At 33.3% G+C, this 19,469-nt stretch overlaps 1 protein-coding gene across 2 annotated transcripts in view; it reads left to right on the top strand.

Annotated features, from left to right (window-relative positions):
- The window catches only part of BCHE (butyrylcholinesterase), a 68,288-nt gene that overhangs the window by 36,514 nt on the left and 12,305 nt on the right, over nt 1–19,469 (top strand). For both annotated transcript variants that reach the window (NM_001134037.1, XM_054550474.2), the window contains 1 exon segment: nt 18,396–18,562. In NM_001134037.1, the coding sequence (NP_001127509.1) occupies nt 18,396–18,562 (167 nt within the window).

The raw sequence follows: 19,469 nt of genomic DNA, 5'->3' as shown, positions 1-19,469 counted from the left end.
TTGAATATACGAGTAATTATTTATTATATGGATTCTTCCCACCTTCCCAATCTCTAAATCTTCCCAGAGCTCAGTTCTTAGATCTCTTTTCTTCTCTTTTCCTGTACTCTTCCTTTAAAAAATATCATCCATTGGCCGGAGCAGTGGCTCATGCCTGTAATCCCAGCACTTTGGGAGGCCGGCAGGTGGATCACGAGGTCAGGAGATCGAGACCATCCTGGCTAAAACGGTGAAACCCCGTCTCTACTAAAAATACAAAAAATAAGCCGGGCTTGGTGGTGGGCACCTGTAGTCCTAGCTACTCAGGTGGCTGAGACAGGAGAATGGCGTGAACCCGGGAGGCGGAGCTTGCAGTGAGCCAAGATCGGGTCACTGCACTCCAACCTGGGCGACAAAGCAAGACTCCGTCTCAAAAAAACACAACAAAACAAAACAAAAAAATCATTTATTTCTATGACATTAAACATCCTGTAAATGCTCATGAATGTATATCTCTGTAAATGTCTCCATTTACAAGTTACAAAAAAACAAAACAAAACATATTTTCCTATTTTTAAAATTTTTCCCCATTCCACATCAGCAAATTCTATCAGCTTGATCTTCAAAATGGATCTGAACGTAACTTAGGTCTCATTATCTTCAGAACTACAAGCCTAATCTGAGCCACCAAGGTATATTTTCTGGTTTACTACAATAGCCAGTCTCCCTGGTCCTGCCCTTTTCTCTCCATAGTTTATTCTCCTCCCTATGTTGGAGCCATCCTTTAAAAATATAAGCCAGATCTTAGCACTGCCTGGATAATAACTCTTCAGTGATTTTTTATTTTATCTTGAATAAAATCTTAATTTCTTATCATTATCTAAATGGGCCCATATGACAAATTATTTGACAATCTCTGATAAGATTATCTCTCTGCTCACTATACTCCAACTAACTTGGTCTCCTTGATATCACTTACTGCAAATCAATGGATAAATATTCTCTGATAATTTGAATAACTTCATGCAAATTCAACCAGCTTTTAGTAGCAGACTCCGGTTGCAAAGCCGGTGATTCCAAACCATGCAGCATACAGTTCTCACCTCAGAGTGTAATGTGCTATTGGAAACAAGCTGTGGACATTAATGAAATTACAGAACATAAAATGTTTGGGCTGGGGACAGTGAGGGTTAATATAGTGTGGTCCTGCAAAATTGAAGTGGGTAATAGCTAAATATAGGTGTATATGCAGTGTGTGTAATATTATGACTAGACCCTAGCAAGATATTGTGGATGAAAGAATGTGGAGAGACAGATATTAATCACCTTGTATAAGAATAATTAGAGGCAAAAACGGATACATTTGTCAAAATAGTGTATAGAGAACAGAAATTTGGGTGAAGTTATGTTTCGGGAACTCAGAATCTGAATGGTCGTTTGACTTTTTACTTTTTACAACCTTTAAGTAGTAAGGTCTTACTTGTTTCTGTAATACTAGGTCAACATAACAGTAATTTCTTTTTTTCTTTTTTCAGACGGAGTCTTGCTTTGTCGCCCAGGGGTTGGAGCGCAGTGGTGCTATCTCAGCTCACTGCAACCCCGCCTCCCAGGTTCAAACAATTCTCCCTCCTCAGCCTCTCGAGTAGTTGGGATTTCAGGCACCCACCACAACACCTGACTAATGTTTGTATTTTTAGTAGAGATGGGGTTTCTCCATGTTGGCCAGGCTGGTCTCGAACTCCTGACCTCAGGTGATCTGCCCACGTCGCCCTCCCAAAGCGCTGGGATTACAGGTGTGAGTCGCCATACCCGGCCAAAATAACAGTAATTTTAAAGGTAAAAAGGGGACATATATATCTTTATTACAATCTCTGGTTGGAAAATTTAAAAGTCCTGAAAATCAGTCTGGTACCATCTGCTACATGGATGTGTCTACTAATTACCAAAATTTGTCCTCATTCTAATTTTTCTTTCCATTGAGAATCATTGATTTATAGTGTTAAAAGAAAATACTTTGGGAAAACTAAATTTAACAGAGGTTATTTGAGCAAGTAATGATTCATGAATTGGGCAGCACTCAAAAACAGAAGAAGATTCAGAGACCTATTCCCAACAGCTTATGACCGGCTAAAATGGTAGTAGCAAAACAGGTACAGCCTAAAAATAAATAAGTACTTTGATTAAAAACTATTTTGTGGCTAAAACTCTTATCATTGTATAAACAATATAAAAAAATAGTGTGACTTACTGGTAAACGCATGCCTGGAAGAATGCACTTCCTAGAAAAGAATTGGAATGATGATTTTTAAAATTATAAACATTTTTAAAAATGTAATACTATTTATTTTAATTACTTTTAATTAAATTTTTAGAAATGCTTTTTATTACTTTCAAAAAATATTGAAATAATTCAGGTTAGACTTTAAAAACTGAAACACACACTTAAGTATGAATTTCTTGGGTTTTTTCACCTCCAAAGAAAACGCCTTGACTCTTACTTGAATTTCCAACATAACATGATGCACCAAAAAGAGCATGTCACTAGAGGAAAATAGCTGGATTTTGAAGCCATGTTTGGCACATAGTTGCAAAGTTAATTGTTCCCTCTATTTCTCTGTTTCTCTAATAAAACCTGCCTCACATGGTTATTGTGAAAACTTGCCCAGTGAGTAATATGTATATATGTATTTTATTGTAGATGCAAATAGGTCTGGGTGTATGTATGGATGAGTCTGTAAGCAACAGCTAGATTGATAATAGGATGGTATTGTAGCTGTCTTCATTAAAGTCCCTTCCTCTGCTTCATGATCTTCTTCTTCCTTTTGATAGTTTCCATTTATTAAAAGTTTCATTAAGATCCAAGCAGGGTTCTAAGTATTCCACATAGATTTTGCATGTATTCTTTACAAACACTCTGTGTAAAATGCATCAATATCCCTATTTTACAAATAAAGCTACCGATGATTGGAAAGTTTAGGTCACACAACTTTCTTTTAATATTTTAATTTTTGTGGGTTACTTTTTCCACCTGTGTGTCTTGATTGTAAAATATTATTTTAAATTATGGTACCTAAAATAATACCTTAGGAGTCCTAAAATCAGAAAAACAATAGTTAAACATAAGATGAATATACTATTGGCAGGAATACTTCTCATCTTTCTTATAAAGTTACCATGCTCGGTGTAGTAAGTAAACATTATCCAAAAAGACAGTTTTTTAATTTCTAATTTCAAAATCTTTCTATTTATTTATCTTTATAATGTATATTATATGCTTTGTTCCATATTTCATAATGATGTACTTATATAAAATGCAAAAAACAAATTTGATCATAACAATATTCTGTAGCTGTAATTATAAAGCAGTATAAAATTTAATAAAACAAGATGCTTCTGATTCTTCAGCATTCCCTCAGATAGACATTTTTGAATGAAAGTCCTGAGATTGTTTCCAAGGTACACTTAAATTGTAAGTTATTAAATAATAGTTTTCAATGTAAAATAATTATCCTTGCGGTTTTCATTATGGCATATCCGCCTTGGACATATGAAACAAAATCCTGTGACTGACTTAGCTGCAATTAGCAAGTCATTCAGAAATCACATTCATCACTGTCATTTCAGAAGAGTCTAGAAGGAATTGCTTGTGCTATATTTAGCATGCATGAGAGCTGTAAAGTCCAGTCTGTTCATCTTTCTCATGTTTCTGTTTGTTTGCAAAAGCTAGAAAGCTGTAGCCAAGAAGGGCAGGAAGGAAGGTTGGCTTTCAATACCCTTCTTCAGTTCAGCTGAGAACTCCTTTCTATGACTCAATAGCCAGTTCCAAATTACCACATTTTTAAAAAAATTTGGTTATCTTGCTTATGTTTTCTTCATAGATGATATTACTACCTTATTTCATATCTATTAATCAACTTATTTATTATTAATCTCCAATCATTAAACTGATGGATCTCAGCGATCAGTGACTTACAGGTTCTGTTTACTGTTGTATCCATTGCCCACATTCCTAGCACATGTCAGGCAATAAAATTCAATTATTGAATAACAAACAGCTTCCTGAAAAAAAGTCAGTTCAGTTTCTTTATTGTGGATTTTTAAAAAATCAACAGACTACTGGGCCTCATATGCTATTTCTCCAGATAAGAGTAATCTCATTTTTTTCACAATGAAGAGGTTATCTTTAGTCTTGAGGTCTATCTATACAGAGAGTAGCAGCAGTGAATACATCTGATGTCAAGTACAATTAAAATTATGTCATAGGGAGAATTTAAATTTATTCTATAGGAAAAGCAGAGAAACCCTGGGTAAAATTTATGGGGATATTTTTGAGCTTAGTATTATATTTGGTATTAATAAAGACATATTTGTCTTTGAGAAAAAAAGTAAAAATAGCCCTGGGGCCTGGAATTCTAGTAGGGCCTGAATGCAGGTCTGTTTTTCCAACTAGATTTAGTAACAAATAAAGTTGTCAGGGATTGGAATGACCTTGTCCAGATTGTGACACATATTCCATTATTAAAAGTGAAAAAACAGAAGTTAGAATAGCTTTGTGCAGATATACTAGAGAGAATAAAACACTGAATGGAAGATTAGACAATATTACTTCAAGATAACTTTAAATTCTTTTAAAGGGCCTAATATTATTTTTGATTAAAAAAAAGTATTCAAGTAACAGAAAAAAAATTTTGGAGGAAAAAGTACCCAGAAAAGTATTACCTGAAATAATTTAAGCATAGAAATCTTTGATTATAAAATACTTCTGATTGCACGCTGATAAAATAAAGTACTTCCATGAGAAATAATTGAAGACTAAATGGGACATTGTAACACTTTCAAATAGTAGAAAATATGGATGGGCTATTTTTAACTTACTAATGATCAGTAAAATAATTGGGAAAAAAGAATTATGGAAAAATAACATGGCATTTTGTATGGTAGGTAGCACACATATCTTTATTGTTACCTCTCTAATATTAATATAGATTTGAAATTATTTTGGTTAAAGTTTTCACCAATTACTTAAGTATCTGAAATCGATTATTAAAATGAAATAAGATTATTTTGTGTCTATCAACATTTTAATCGTTACAAATTCAATGTTCAATGCTCACTTTGAAAAATTCATTAAGCATGATTTAGGCTCGAGTCTGTATGTATGTTTATGGTAACAAAACTGACTTACAATGTTTATTTGTTGTGCTGACAGCTTCCTCCATAAATAGTGTCATTGCTGTCTATGCACCTTAATGTGGCACATTTGGTTGTTTCATCTTACTTTCCCTATATACAACATCTTTTATGTAGATGTACGAATAAAATTAAATACACATAGATATATTTAAAATTTTGGCTTCACTAAATTCATTACATTACCTAAAATCCCCTCTTTGCATATTAGACACTGTGTATATTAATACATAAAATGACACTAGGTTCAACACCTTAAAATTTTTAACCTAAATTCACTACTAGGCAGGAGTGTAGGTTCATAAAAGGAAGTTCAACTAAAATAACGTCAGCTTTTCTAAAGCAGGAAGAATATGTAAGGCAATTATATTCTCATGATTCCAAGACGAGATCTATGCCATTTGGAAGGAAACACAACGCTAAATAGAGACAAAATATTTTGAAAATTGGATAGGATTTTTGTAAAGATTTCAAATAAAATAGAGAAAATATTTTAACTTAAAAGTTGAAAAATGTTTTATTTATCAAAGTTTACTAAGTTATCTGTAAGATGATATAGATATATGTTTTGAATAAGCAGTAAAGAAATAAGGAGATGAGATAGTCACCCACAGCTAGATATTATCCTAAAAACTGTATTATTTGTAATTCTGTCATTGAAAATGAAATTTGTTTATATTCCATTTGTATCTCTGTATGCAACTATATACTCTAGTTTTTTTTTTTTATTATTTGTTTGTTTTGTTTTGTCTTAGAAAAACTGCATGAGAAGACTGCTTTCTTCTTTTTTGTTCAGACGGGGAGCTCACTATGTTGCCCAGGCATATCTGGAACCCTAGGGCTCAAGCAATCCTTCTAACTCAGCCCAGCCTCCCAAGTAGCTGGGATTATAAGTATACACCACAACACTCAGCAAAATTGCTTTTTATTAGAAAACAGTAATATCAATTTTTTTAACGTTAATGTTGAGGTACTTAGTTGAAATCATGAAAACACCAGATTTATGTTTTTGACATTGTAGGCTTTGAGATTTGAAAATTCACCTACCTCAGCCATTCGAGTTGTGTGATATTGGACAATCTCAGCTTCCTTATCTATATAATCTGAATAATAAAATTGCCTCTTTCAAAGAATTATAGTGAATGTTAACTGAGTTTTTGCATAAGAAGTGCTTAGTTCAGTGTCTAATAGATACAAAATTTCTAACAAATGTTTTTTAAAGTATATTCTTCTTAAATTTACTCATATACCTCTGAAACAGATCTCAAACAACCTCAAAATCTCTTAGCCAATATCCACACCCGTTTTTTAGAAGAGAAAATACACACACACACACTTTGATTTTTCGTTTGAAAAGATACACTGTAGTTTCAAGTGTATGCAGTACAATTCTAATCACTTTAAAGGTTCTTTCTAATACAATTAGTCTAATGGTTTACTTATTTAGGTAAAACCTTTACCAAACAGCCTTTTATCAAACACTGACTCTATGCAAGGCTACAAGAGTCAACAAAACAGACATGTTGTCTGCTATTATGGAGCCTTAAAGTCTAATGGAGGTGATTAGTCAAAAATAGGGACCTCCAGTGAATAGTGATATAAAGTCAATAACTTTGAATTCAAGAATAATTATTTGATATGCTGAAACTATCCGTTAAAGAAAACATCACAGTTAAGTTTTTGTATAATTTTCTTGGAGTATTATTTCTCAAGTCTTTTCTAATATTTAAGTACTCATTTAAAATCAAGCTATTTTAAGATTTGTATATGCTACTACAAAACTAAGTTTCCAGGATATTTTTTGGCAATTCTAGGCTCATTCCTGAAACTGTGGGCTTGCTGCCATCAATTTTATGGCACAGACTAAAGCAAACAGACATGAATAAGAGCAAAACCGATAGAATTTGGAAGACTCAAAAAAGAAGCCAATTTGTTTCAAGTTTGAGATTGTTTTCTTATCTATAATTAATGCAAAGTCTGCCCTCTTATTAAAATAAGTGTTCTAGTGCCATTATTTGAAAGTACATTTGAGCTTTCTACAGATCATTAGGCTGTCACTCCTCTGGGATTCATACGATCACATCCAAATAATAACAGTTGCTTTGCTGTCGTTAGAAAATGAAAATGGGTACAAACATAATGCATCTTCACATTTACAAATTAGGGAAGACATCTGGATGCACTTGCTCAGCTAATGAATAAAGGGAAAAATGGAAGAATAAAGGAAGGAATGAAGGAAGAAAGGAGAGACTGGAGGGAGGGAGGGAGGAAGGAAGGAAGGAAAGAAGGAAGGAAAAGAAGGAAGGAAGGGAAAGAAAAAGTTTCTGATTTTCTTTAATATGATTTAGTATTCAGCTCAATTCATTTTCTGAAGTTGGAGGAGGCTAAACATTGCCTCGTATCTCCTTTTTAACTCGCCAGCTAATTATGCAAACCTTTATATCCAAACAATGCAGAGGAAAGAAGACAGAATAATCTTCCAGACCATGAAAGCTTTGTTCATCCATCATACCAACAGTGTACTAAAGATCTTAGAGATCTTTTGTGTGGCAACTCTTTGCCCTTTCAGCTGATGAATAACTGAAGATGTGCAATACAAAGAAATTACTAAAAGAGAACTGTGCACTGGGAATCAATTTGTTTTCATGACTCTATCCAACTACTTTAGTGAAGTATTTAGGAGAGTGGGTTAAGTACACAAGCCTCTTTTAAATACTTATTAAGATTAAAATGTTCACATAATATATAAAAATATGCTTTAAGTGGGCACTTGATTCCCAGTTAGAAATTTAGGATTAAAAAAACACACTACATCTCAGCAACGGTGAAAATACGTGAAGATTTTGATTTGGATTAAAAAGAAAAAAATATTTCTGTGTGCTTAAGGCATTTTTTACTCGATTTTATTTCTTGAACAGAACAGAGCTTAACAATACTGATTGACAACATGAACAAGGCTCTTCATTAGGATCTAGTAATAAAACAAATGATTAGAGTAAAGTAAGACTTCTGATACCAGAAATCACTCAAGATGTCTCACCTTATATGCAGGATTCAGTTTTACATTTTTATGTGTGTTTTTATTTCCCCTTCAAACCAAATGTTTCTTTCTTACTTATGAGGCATCCACTTTGATAACACATGTCAAGCTATATTATATCATAATTGGTCTTTGTTTATTGCTAGTGATGAAACCTCATCCCATATTTTTGCATGCCTCCATTTACTACAGCTGTTAATTTTTCTTAAAGTTTGAAAATTATGTGCAGCTAATATGTCATCTTCCTAGTATTTATTTAACTGAAGTGTAATTTGTTCCTCTTTATTAGTGCTGAATGAAAATAAGTCTTTTTTATTTCCTAGAAAGTTTAGCACATTGAAATGGTTTGCCTTTGATCAAATTTGTGTAAAGGATCATACAGATTATATATTTCCTGTGGGGTTCTTCTCTTCTCCTCTCCTCTCCCTTTCTCTTCCCTTCTTTTTCTCATAAAAACCTATATCCAAATTCTCTGTGAAGCTGAGAATGTATTCCAATCCACAAGTCAGGAATGATGAAACAGTAAAAGTTTAATAAGCCACTTGGCCATGGACTCTTATAGCACAGTATATTTAGATACAAGAAATCATCCTTAGTTAATTTATGAATTTTTGTAAATTTCTAAGGTATGCTATTATAATCCTGTCCCTCTAGGTACCTTGATTCCTGCCCAAAAATAACAAACCTTATTATTTGACAAAGAAAAAAACTGAACAAACTATAATTAATCTAGGGAATTGTTCTTTGGTAATTATTTTTCTCATTTCTACCATTAGCAATAGAAATATCTGGAGATGGGAGGAAGCAACTAATAAAAATGAACTAGATTGAGATATTTGCATTAAATATAATCTAAATTGCAAATAATCCTCTTACATTCTCTATGCACAGCTGCATTATTATACAGTTCACATTGCTTTAGTAACTAATTTTTTCTGCCTTTATTACATCTTCCAGAAAACAAAAAGAATAGTTATAAAGACCTTCCTAACAAACTATAGTAAGTCAAGATGGAGAATATAAGTGGGCCTTGGAAAATCTGAGTTAGATTTTAGTTTGTGAACAGGCTTAAGAGAAAGTCATCTATATAATGACTCCTCATCAGCAGATGAAGGACATTGAAGTCAAACGTTTTGCTATCTCACGACACTTGAAGAATCAGTGTGAGTTTTCTATAAATGTGAGTTTTAGAAGATTAATATTTACAAGACATTTTTCTTTAACTTAACACATGAGAAAAGATGAATTTCTTTTTTAATAAAGTGGAAAGTTTTATTTTAGAACTGATACTGAATTGATCCAAGATACATCCAAAGTTCCAAAAGCTATTCACTTAATTCTTACTGCAAAAAGCATTTTTTTCAGTGTATGTTTTCCTGGGTTTATGATAGGCACTGGACATGAAAAAATAGACAAGACTGATTTTCTCTGAAGCTCAAAATATAATTTTTAATTTACATAATTTGGCATTGTTACAGTGTTTCATTTGTATGTTATAATATAAAATAAAATTTTATATAAATGATATTTGTTCAGTTATTTTGGGTATTTCTAATATTCAAGTTGCAGAATACAGAGACACAAACACACAGACATGCACACACACACATTTGTCTGCTCTATAGGCTGAAAGCTTGTGTGCTTCCAAAATTCATATGTTGAAATCCTAACTCCCAATGTGATGATATTAGGTATTAGGAGGTTGGGCCTTGGGAAAGTGATTAGGTGATGAGGGCAGAGCCCTCATGAGTGAGATTAGTGCTCTTATATCAGAGACCTCAAATAGCTCCCTTCTCCCTTCTACTATGTGAGGACACAGCAAAAAAGACTGCTGTCTATGAACCAAGAAGTAAACTCTCTCATCAGACACCAAAGTTGCCAGTGCCTTGATTTTGAATTTCCCAGCTTCCAGAATATGAGACACCAATTTCTGTTGTCTGTAAGCTATCCAATTTATGGTACTCTGTTATATCATCTATGACAGCTCATGTATATGTGTAAGTATGCAAAGAAAAAATACTTACATGTTTCTTGTATCTTTAAAGATTCATCTTAGAAGCTTGTAGAAAACCATGAAATAAAAGGTTTTATAAAACTAACAAATTACCTAGGACATTGCCTTGTGGATTAAAATGGAGCCAGTGTGATTAAATTACTGGTAATGCATTCGCCGATTAATACTAAGTTGCTGTAATAAAATTCAGTGGATATTAAACTCATTTTATTTGGGTATATAGTTAAGAATAAATACTATAATTAATTTATTTAATTTAAGCAATCTGTGTATTTTTTTTTTTTTTTGGATGGATGTGTCACTCCATCGCCCAGGCTGGAGTGCAGTGGCACAATCTTGGCTCACTGCAACCTCTGCCTCCCAAGTTCAAGCAATTCTCCTCCTCAGCCTTCCGAGTAGCTGGGACTACAGGTGCACACCATCACACCCGCTATTTTTTTGTATTTTTAGTAGAGACGGGGTTTCACCATATAGGTAAGGCTGGTCTCAAACTCCTTACCCCACGTGATCCACCAGCCTTGGCCTCCCAAAGTGCTGGGATTACAGGCGTGAACATGGTAAAAAATAGTTTGCATGTGAGACACTGAAAAGTTGTCCCAGGGTGTCTGATTGCCACAACAAATAGTTATTGGAAGCAGAATTTCACATTATTTGGTTTGGAATACTGTGTTTCTTAAAAATACAGAAATTGTCATTTGTGAACTATTTTCCTTGTGGTAGTAGTTTTTAAATGTGAACATTTACTGTGAAGGACGAAGAGGTAACCACACATCAGTTGTGATGTTTCTTACTTATTTTACTCATATTTCTTGCCTGCACACTATGAGTCAGGCACAATTTCAGGTTGTGAACAAAGCAATCAAATGACAGTTTGAATGAGACTTACCCTCTCATGAGAAAAAAGGAAAAAGGACAGCTAAAGTACATAGAACAATATGAAGTGATAAACACTGCTACTTCAATTTGTTTCCTGAGGAAGGTCTGTCTGAAGAGACGGTAGGTCAAGAATAGGACAAGGAGCTATGCTTTGGGGAAATATAGGCATTGTATATCCTATGAATTGGTATAGTGCATTATGTATATTTTATAATATTATAGCTGTATTGAAATTTGTAAATTGAGTAACATTGTTAGTGTAGCTGGGAGAACATTACATTAAAGAGCTTAAGACCTAAAGCCATAAAATTGCTAGAAGAAAACATATGGAAAACACTTTAGGACGTTGATGTAGGCAAAGATGTTATGGCTAAGACTGTAAAAGCACAGGTAACAAAAGCAAATTTAGACAAATGGAACTGTATTAAACTAAAAAAATCTTCTTCACAGCAAAGGAAACAATCAACAGAGAAAAGGGACAACCTCCAGAATGAGAAAAAGTATTTGCAAATCAATAAAAGACATTGTTTATAGGAAAAGTAAGATGAAACAACCAAATGTACCACTTTAAGGTGCCCAGACAGCAATGATAGCACTTTTTGGAGGAAGACATCAGCACAACAAACATTTTAAATCAGTTTTTATTGCAATACACATACATACAGAATTGAGCCCATATCATGTTTAATGAATTTTTCAAAGTGAGTATCTAAGAACACTGAATTTGTAACCATTAAAATAGTGATACATACAAAATAATCTATTTTATCTTAGTAATTGATTTCAGATTCTTAATTAATTGGTGAAAACCTTTGACCAAAATAATTTCAAATCTATATTAATATTAGAGAGGTAACAATAAAGATACGCTTGCTACCTTCCACATATAATGGCATCTTGTTTTTCAATAATTCTTTTCTCCCAATTATTTTACTAATCATTACTAAGTAAAAATATCCCATTCATGTCTTCTATTATTTGAGCTTTATGATGTCACAATTCAGCCCTCAAATATTTCTCATGGAAGCACTTTATTTTATTAGCATATAATCAGAAGTATTTCATAATCAAAGATTTTTTATTCTTAAATTGTTTCAGTTAACTCTTTTCCGGGTAATTTTTCCTAAAAGAAAATTTTCTGTTGCTTAGATTATTTTTATCAAAAGTAATATTATGCCCTTTAAATGAATTTGAAGTTTCCTTGAAGTAATATTGTCTAATCTCCTATTCAGTACAAAGCTATTCTAACTTTTGTTATTTTTTCACTTTTAATCATGGAATGTGTGTCACATTCTAGGCAAGGTCATTCCAATACAAAATACACGTTGAATAAGAACTTGTGGATCTAATTGAAATGCAGAGATTCTATCAGTAAAATCAAGAGTAACTACAAATTTCCAACTGCCTACTTACCATCTCCATTTGGATGTAAAATTTAACACGTGAACTTAACATGTGAACTCTTTATTTTATTTTATTTTATTTTATTTTATTATTTTATTTTATTTTTTGAGATGGAGCCTTGCTCCATAACCCAGGGTGGAGTCAGTGGCAAGATCTCAGCTCACTGCAACCTCTGTCTCCCAGGTTCAAGCCATTCTCCTGCCTCAGCCTCCCAAGTAGCTGGGATCACAGGCATGACCACATTAGGGTAATTTTTGTATTTTCAGTAGAAATGGGGTTTCACCATGTTGGTCACTCTGGTCTCTAACTCCTGACCTCAAGTGATCTGCCTGCCTTGGCCTCCCAAAGTGCTGGGATTACAAGCGTGAGCCATCATGCCCAGCCGTGAACTCTTGATATTGCATTCCAGACATGCTCTTCTTGCAGTCTTTCCTATCTCAGCAATGTCAACTACATTCATTCTTCCAGTTTCTCAGGCCAGAATCTTTGGAGTCAACCTTGCCTGCTCCTTTCCTCTTTATATCTAATCTATCTGCCTAGTAATGGCTCTACCTACAAAATACATGTAAGATCTGACTATTTCAATTTCTGCCACTACCTCTCTAGTTCAAGCAACCATCACTTCTCACCTAAATTATTTTAGTAGCCTCCTAATTGGTCACCTTGAACCATCGGTAGTTATTCCCAGCACTACAGACAGTTGATCTTTTAAACAATGTAAATTAGATCTTATTCTTTCCTTCCCCACCTCCCCACAAGATGGAGTCTTGCTCTGTCACCCAGTCTGCAGTGCCATGGCATGATCTCAGCTCGTTGCAACCTCCACCTCCCGGGTTCAAGCCATTCTCCTGCCTCAGCCTCCCAAGTAGCTGGGATTACAGGCGCCCGCCATCACTCCCGGCTAATTTTTGTATTTTTATTAAAGACGGGGTTTCACCATGTTGGCCAGGCTGGTGTTGAACTTCTGACCTCATGACCTGCCCACTTCTGCCTCCCAAAGTGCTAGGATTACAGGTGTGAGCCACCGTGCCTGGTCAATCTTGTTCTTTCTTTGTGCGAACCCTCCAATTCCTCCCTCTCTTACTCTGGGTAGGCACAAAATGCTTTCGAAGACATACATGGCACTAAATAATGTGATCTTACTGTCCCCTCTCCAACCTCACCTCCTACACTCACTCCCTTGCTCCCTCCACTCTAGTCACACTGTCCCCGCTGCTTTCCTTGGAAAACTCTAAGCACATGTTTTTCTCATGATCTTTGTTTTCCATCCCTTCTGCTGAAATACTATTTCCCCAAACAACTGTTTGGCTCATCCCTTTTCTCCTCAAGTCTTCACTTCATTTTCTATTAAATATTACAAAGCTCCCTTACCCAGAGTTAGAGAAAGTCAAGTTTAATCTTCCAGTCTGCTAAATTGGTCCAAAATTTCTCACACCAGTCAGAAGCTTAGGGTCCGTAGGGCTACCCTCACTTCAGACTAGCTGTTTACAAATATGGAGTCCCTGTGGACTCCGTCAGATTTTATAACTCACAAGAGCTATTCGCAGAACTCAGGAAAGCCCTGTAATTACAATTACAGTTTTCTTATAGCAAAAAGATATAAATTAGAACCAGCTAAGGAATGAGACACATAGAGCATCTTGGATTTAGAATGTTCCAAATGCAAAACTTCTTTGTCCTCAGAGATCTATTATCTTCATGACATCTATTGTGCCTGTGTACTTATGGAGTATTGCCAATCTAAGAAGCTCACCTGAGCTTTGTATCTCTAGTTTTTATTGGGATTTTGTTATTATATATAGGCATGATCTATTGAATCATTGCTTGCATGGTTAAAATCAATCTTCAGCTGCTTCCCCTCCATGGAGGTCAGTATGATATCACATGGCTAAAAGTCTCAACCCTCTAACCACATGGATGGTCTTTCTGGCAGGGCCAGTCCCTACCCTAAGATGATCAGTGTGGCCATCCCCACCCTGAGTCATTTCATGAGCATAAGTTATTAGATACTCACCATAAGGCATCATGTTAGCATAAGCTATCATGCATAGCATGAGATTCCAAGTGTTTAGAGATTACATTGTGAGAACCAGAGACAAAGGACAATCACATGTTTTATTACAGACTCCCTCATCATTCCCCCCGCCACGCACACACTGATACTTACTCACCTGCCATTTCTATTTATCCCCATTCCTCATTTTATTATCACTAGCACCTAGTGTCATCTAACATATTACATCATTTCTTTATTGATGTTATTTATTGTCTTTCTCATCAAATAAAAATGGCAAGATAAAGGAATTTCTATTTTGTATTTGTTGAATCTCTTATCACTCAAATAATACCTGATCTAGTACACACTTTAAAAATATTGGTTGAACGAATGAATGAATCTGTTTTCTAAATTTAGGTCTTCTTATAGCCCTTCTATTCCTTATTTTAAAATAGAATTTCATTTAAGTGACATGGAATGGAAACTATAAATATTTTAACATTTTAAAAATATATTTTCCTCAAACCTCTTATGACAGTGAAAGATTTCATCTAGACTTTTAATATATAACTATTAACTATAGCTTCATTTTACTAGATTTTTAAAGCTAATTAAAATATATTCTCTCAAAAATTACTATAGCTTACTTAGAAATAACTGTCTCTGAATTCCTAAGGATAATTTTAATTCTCGTTTTAGGCTTAGGTAGGCAACACTAGGATTCTATAATTCCAAGAATACTTTATTTTTGAAGCTGGATGCGTAATTTTTCTTCATATCAGGGCATGCTGAATCAATTGATGTCTTTTTCTTTAATCTGTTCATAAAATGAGTTATCAACTATGTACTCAAATATCAATGACAAGCAAGTAATTTTCTGTAACACAGATGTAAAAAAATATATATTCTGCTTTTTGTTGTTGTTAAATTAGCTATGTCTTAAAACCTTTCAAACCTACATATAAAGAAAATTCTAATGGATGATCTGTAGAGCATTTTGGTATACCACAAAGTAGAAAAAGAACCTGATACTAAAAATAGAGCACATACAACTTCATGGAAAATTTTAGTTATTACTATTTTGAAGTATTTATTTTGTGACGAGAACAAAAAATTCTTTGAGAAATAGCAAAGTCAAGATGTTTAAATTTATCTTATAATTTTGAAATAAAAATAGGTAGTGTTTTGGAATTGTGTATGGTGGAAATATGTTGTATTTCACAAAGTTTTTAATTGATACAGACAGAATTGTCTCTCTTGTTATTTTGTAAGTCTTTGGAGATTTCTTCAAATTATAGAATAAAATACTTCATCACTTCAATAGCTATTTCAATCTTTTGAAAACTGTATCTGCATCTATAGGCAAAGGAATTTTATTATCTCTAAATTACAATTTGGTATGTCATGAGTTATTTCATAGGACAAAGTTTGTTAAATGAACACTCACTGGCAGTGTCATTAGTGCTTTGCTCTTGAACTCAAGTACGAGTCAGCTCTGTTTAAGTCGCCATTCACAGAAGACAGAAATGAATGCGCAGTTAAAATGGTGCCATAAGTAAATTAGAGCAGAATTAGAAGAAAAGTGGGCAATTTAGGAACATAAGAATTGCTGTACTGAATCAGACCATCGGTTCTCCTGGTTTAATATCCAGCCTCCAGCAGCTGTACTTGTTAGTTTCTACAGCTTTAAAAGAAAGAAAAAAGACTACATAATTTACCTAGACAAATGTGTCATCTGTGATCTGGAGAAATTTTCTTCTTGACCTCTCTCAAATAATACCCTAAAGCAGGAGGTTTCAATCCTGTTATGATATTGGTTTTGCTTGAATAGCTCTGATTATTAATAATTCTTATTAAATTATCCAATTCCTCCATAAAATAAACTAGTACATCAAGAAACTATTTGTCTCTAAAGCTCCTGAATTCATGGTTGAACATGTCTGCATCTCTGATAAAATATGAATTTATGGTGCATATTCAATATAAGTTCTTGATGGCAAAAATCTGCCCCTTGATAATCATACTGGATGAATGTTTACTTCTCCTTCCAAATTCTACTGGACTTAGAGACTTTGGCCAAACAAAGCAAAACAAAACAAACTTAGATCAGCTCATACTACTCCAAAATTTCTATCTATTAATAATATACAGAAGGTATCTGAATGATGAAGGATTTTTTGTGTTGAACTTTTAGAAAAGTTCAACCAGAGTTTTTCTTATATGATTTAGCATAAGGTAGAATAAGAGCAAGGAATGAATTACTTATCTTTGTCACTTTAATCTTTTGTTTATGTTAGAAAAGGCTGAAAAACTTTATAGTTTCTTGATTATTCTAAATACTGCCTTCAGATCAATATTTCTAAAAGATTATGCTCACACTAGCCATTTAGTCAAAAGTTCCTCAAGAGTAGTAAATGCCTACAAGTTCGATTTCAAACAATTTTCCAGGGCTGTTAGACCTTAATGTGACAACACTAATATCCTAAGTCCATAAAGTCAATGGTATCTCCTTCTATCCTAGAATTCAACAAAACTAGTTTTTTCATCATTATTTGAACTAAGAAGTAGATTAATCATTAATGTCTATGTTAATTCTATCCCTTTTTCTAGCTTTCCCAACTTTCCTTTCTAGCTCAGGTCCTTATTTCCTGTCTTTCAGCCAGATTCCCATTCCATCAGGTAATTTCCTTTCAAGCATGTAATGACTGCTCCCTCTTCTGAACAATTTGTGGCCCTTCTTTTAGACTTCCTTTATGCTATCTTATGTTGTAGTTCTTTGTTTCCCTGGGTTTTCTTGCTTATAAATTCCCTAAGGAAAACTTCGTGTTTCATATTTATATTTCTAGAGGCTAGATCTGTGTCTAACTCATACTAATAACATAAAGATATATTATAAGGAAATCTACAGATGTAGTGACTGTGTAGAGTCACTTTTAAAAAACTCTGAGTTTGTGTGACCTTGGCATTAATATATTATTGAGTGCTATAAAGGTATAAATGAGCTCAACACTGTAGATATTGAAAAGATAGAGTCGACAGTTATTCATTTTCAAATCACAACTATAAGCATGGGAAACATCATAAAAAGATAATATGAAAGTTTTGAATGAGTTTAGACACATAAAATTGGAAAATAAAAGAATTCCAAGCAAAAGTAACAGCTGGAGCAAAGAGAAGAAATGAAAAAAGGAGGGATTTACTGGGGAACTCTACCTAATTCTCTAATTCCTATTGGCTGGGTTTATAAAAAGAATATCTGAAAATAAATTTGGAAATGTGGGTGGTACCATGTTCATTAACCTTAATATGAAACCACTGAAGAATTATTGAAAGATTTTTAATTAGTAAACAGATCTATGAAATGTTAGATAAACTTAAAAGTGGGACTGAAAGAAGTTTCCTGGAGTAATGAGATTATTACATAATAAGATTTGTAATTAAACTTGGTCTTAAACTCAGGCAGTATTAATAAGAGTATATAGAAAGAAATAGATGCAAAAGATGAGTAGATGATATGATTCCTTATTGTGAAATTTTTGGGCCTAGGATAAGGGAAGATAATGAAACAAAAGTAACACCACCCTTTGAGCACGTTTAAGTGTGAATGAAGATATATTTTATTGAAATAAAAAATTTCTTCTTCCAATATGTTAAGCAGAAATGCAGATAAAAAATTCAACTTTAAATTTTAATTCTTACAATTTTAAATAACATAGTGGTTCTCAGTACTAAAACCACTAAGCCCAGTTCACTTATATTTCATATCATCAATATATGCCCACATTTTTTCTGTCTTAAACTCTTTAAAGCTCTTGTGAACAGTGTTAGAAAACAATATTCTTTTTAATCTAACAATGATTTCAATTTTACCATAATGTCTCTATTTTATTATTTAGGAATCCAAATGGGACTCAGAACAATAGCACAAGATGGCCTGTCTTCAAAAGCACTGAACAAAAATATCTAACCTTGAATACAGAGTCAACAAGAATAATGACGAAACTACGTGCTCAACAATGCCGATTCTGGACATTATTTTTTCCAAAAGTCTTGGAAATGACAGGTGTGTGTGTTTTTAGTGTTTGGTTATTTAATTGATGATGGGTTATGTAAAAAAGGGATGAAGTATACTCTCCAAGGCATGGTGATGGAGTTACTATATGTATCTTTGACTTTAAAATAACTTGATTTAATGAATACATTATTTTTAAGACTTTCTTCTATCAAGTTTAGATATGTTTTGAACCCTTACTATATGACCAGTACTTTAGTAGTTAAATAAAGAAAACTAAAATATAAATTTCACCGTGTGGAAATACAAAATAGAAAAACGAAACTAAAATAGAGCCGTACTTGTTATTCAGAAAATCTTTGTGGAATTAATTAATGGACAAAGAAATAAATATATCAAATAATCATAATGTATAGAACTAAAAAATAAATATGCATAAATTGGTAAAAACAGATTTATTGATAAGTAATAGAACCTTGATTTAAATGGAGAAAAATCTCCAAAGTTTACATATTTAAAAACACAATAAAAAAATTTCTAAATATTCTGAACTTGGAAATATTTATCTAAGAGCACACACACACATTACATAATGTAATATTATATAATATTACATAATGTAAACAAATAGTTATTTAGTTAACTAGTCTTAAGAAAGTGATTGATGAGAAATAGGTAAGGAAATACTATGAAAATTTGTTCAGAGTATTATCTCAATATTCATTATTAAGAAAATATTTCAATCCACTTGAGTGATCAAACATGTGTCACCTTAGTTTGATCTTCTCTGACAAATATGACATATATCCAACTCACTGTCTAGTTTTTAAAATTTCAGCTGTGTATAATCCATGTGGTTCCTTAAGTATACTTTCTAAAAGTAATTGGTTTTCAGCCATCGGACATATTGCTGGTCAAGTCCTTCAGAGTTTGCTATTCTGTTCATCATGACGCTCTG

Source organism: Pongo abelii, chromosome 2 (assembly GCF_028885655.2).
Source record: "Pongo abelii isolate AG06213 chromosome 2, NHGRI_mPonAbe1-v2.0_pri, whole genome shotgun sequence".
NCBI lineage: Eukaryota > Metazoa > Chordata > Mammalia > Primates > Hominidae > Pongo > Pongo abelii.
This window is presented reverse-complemented; position numbering and strand designations above follow the sequence as displayed.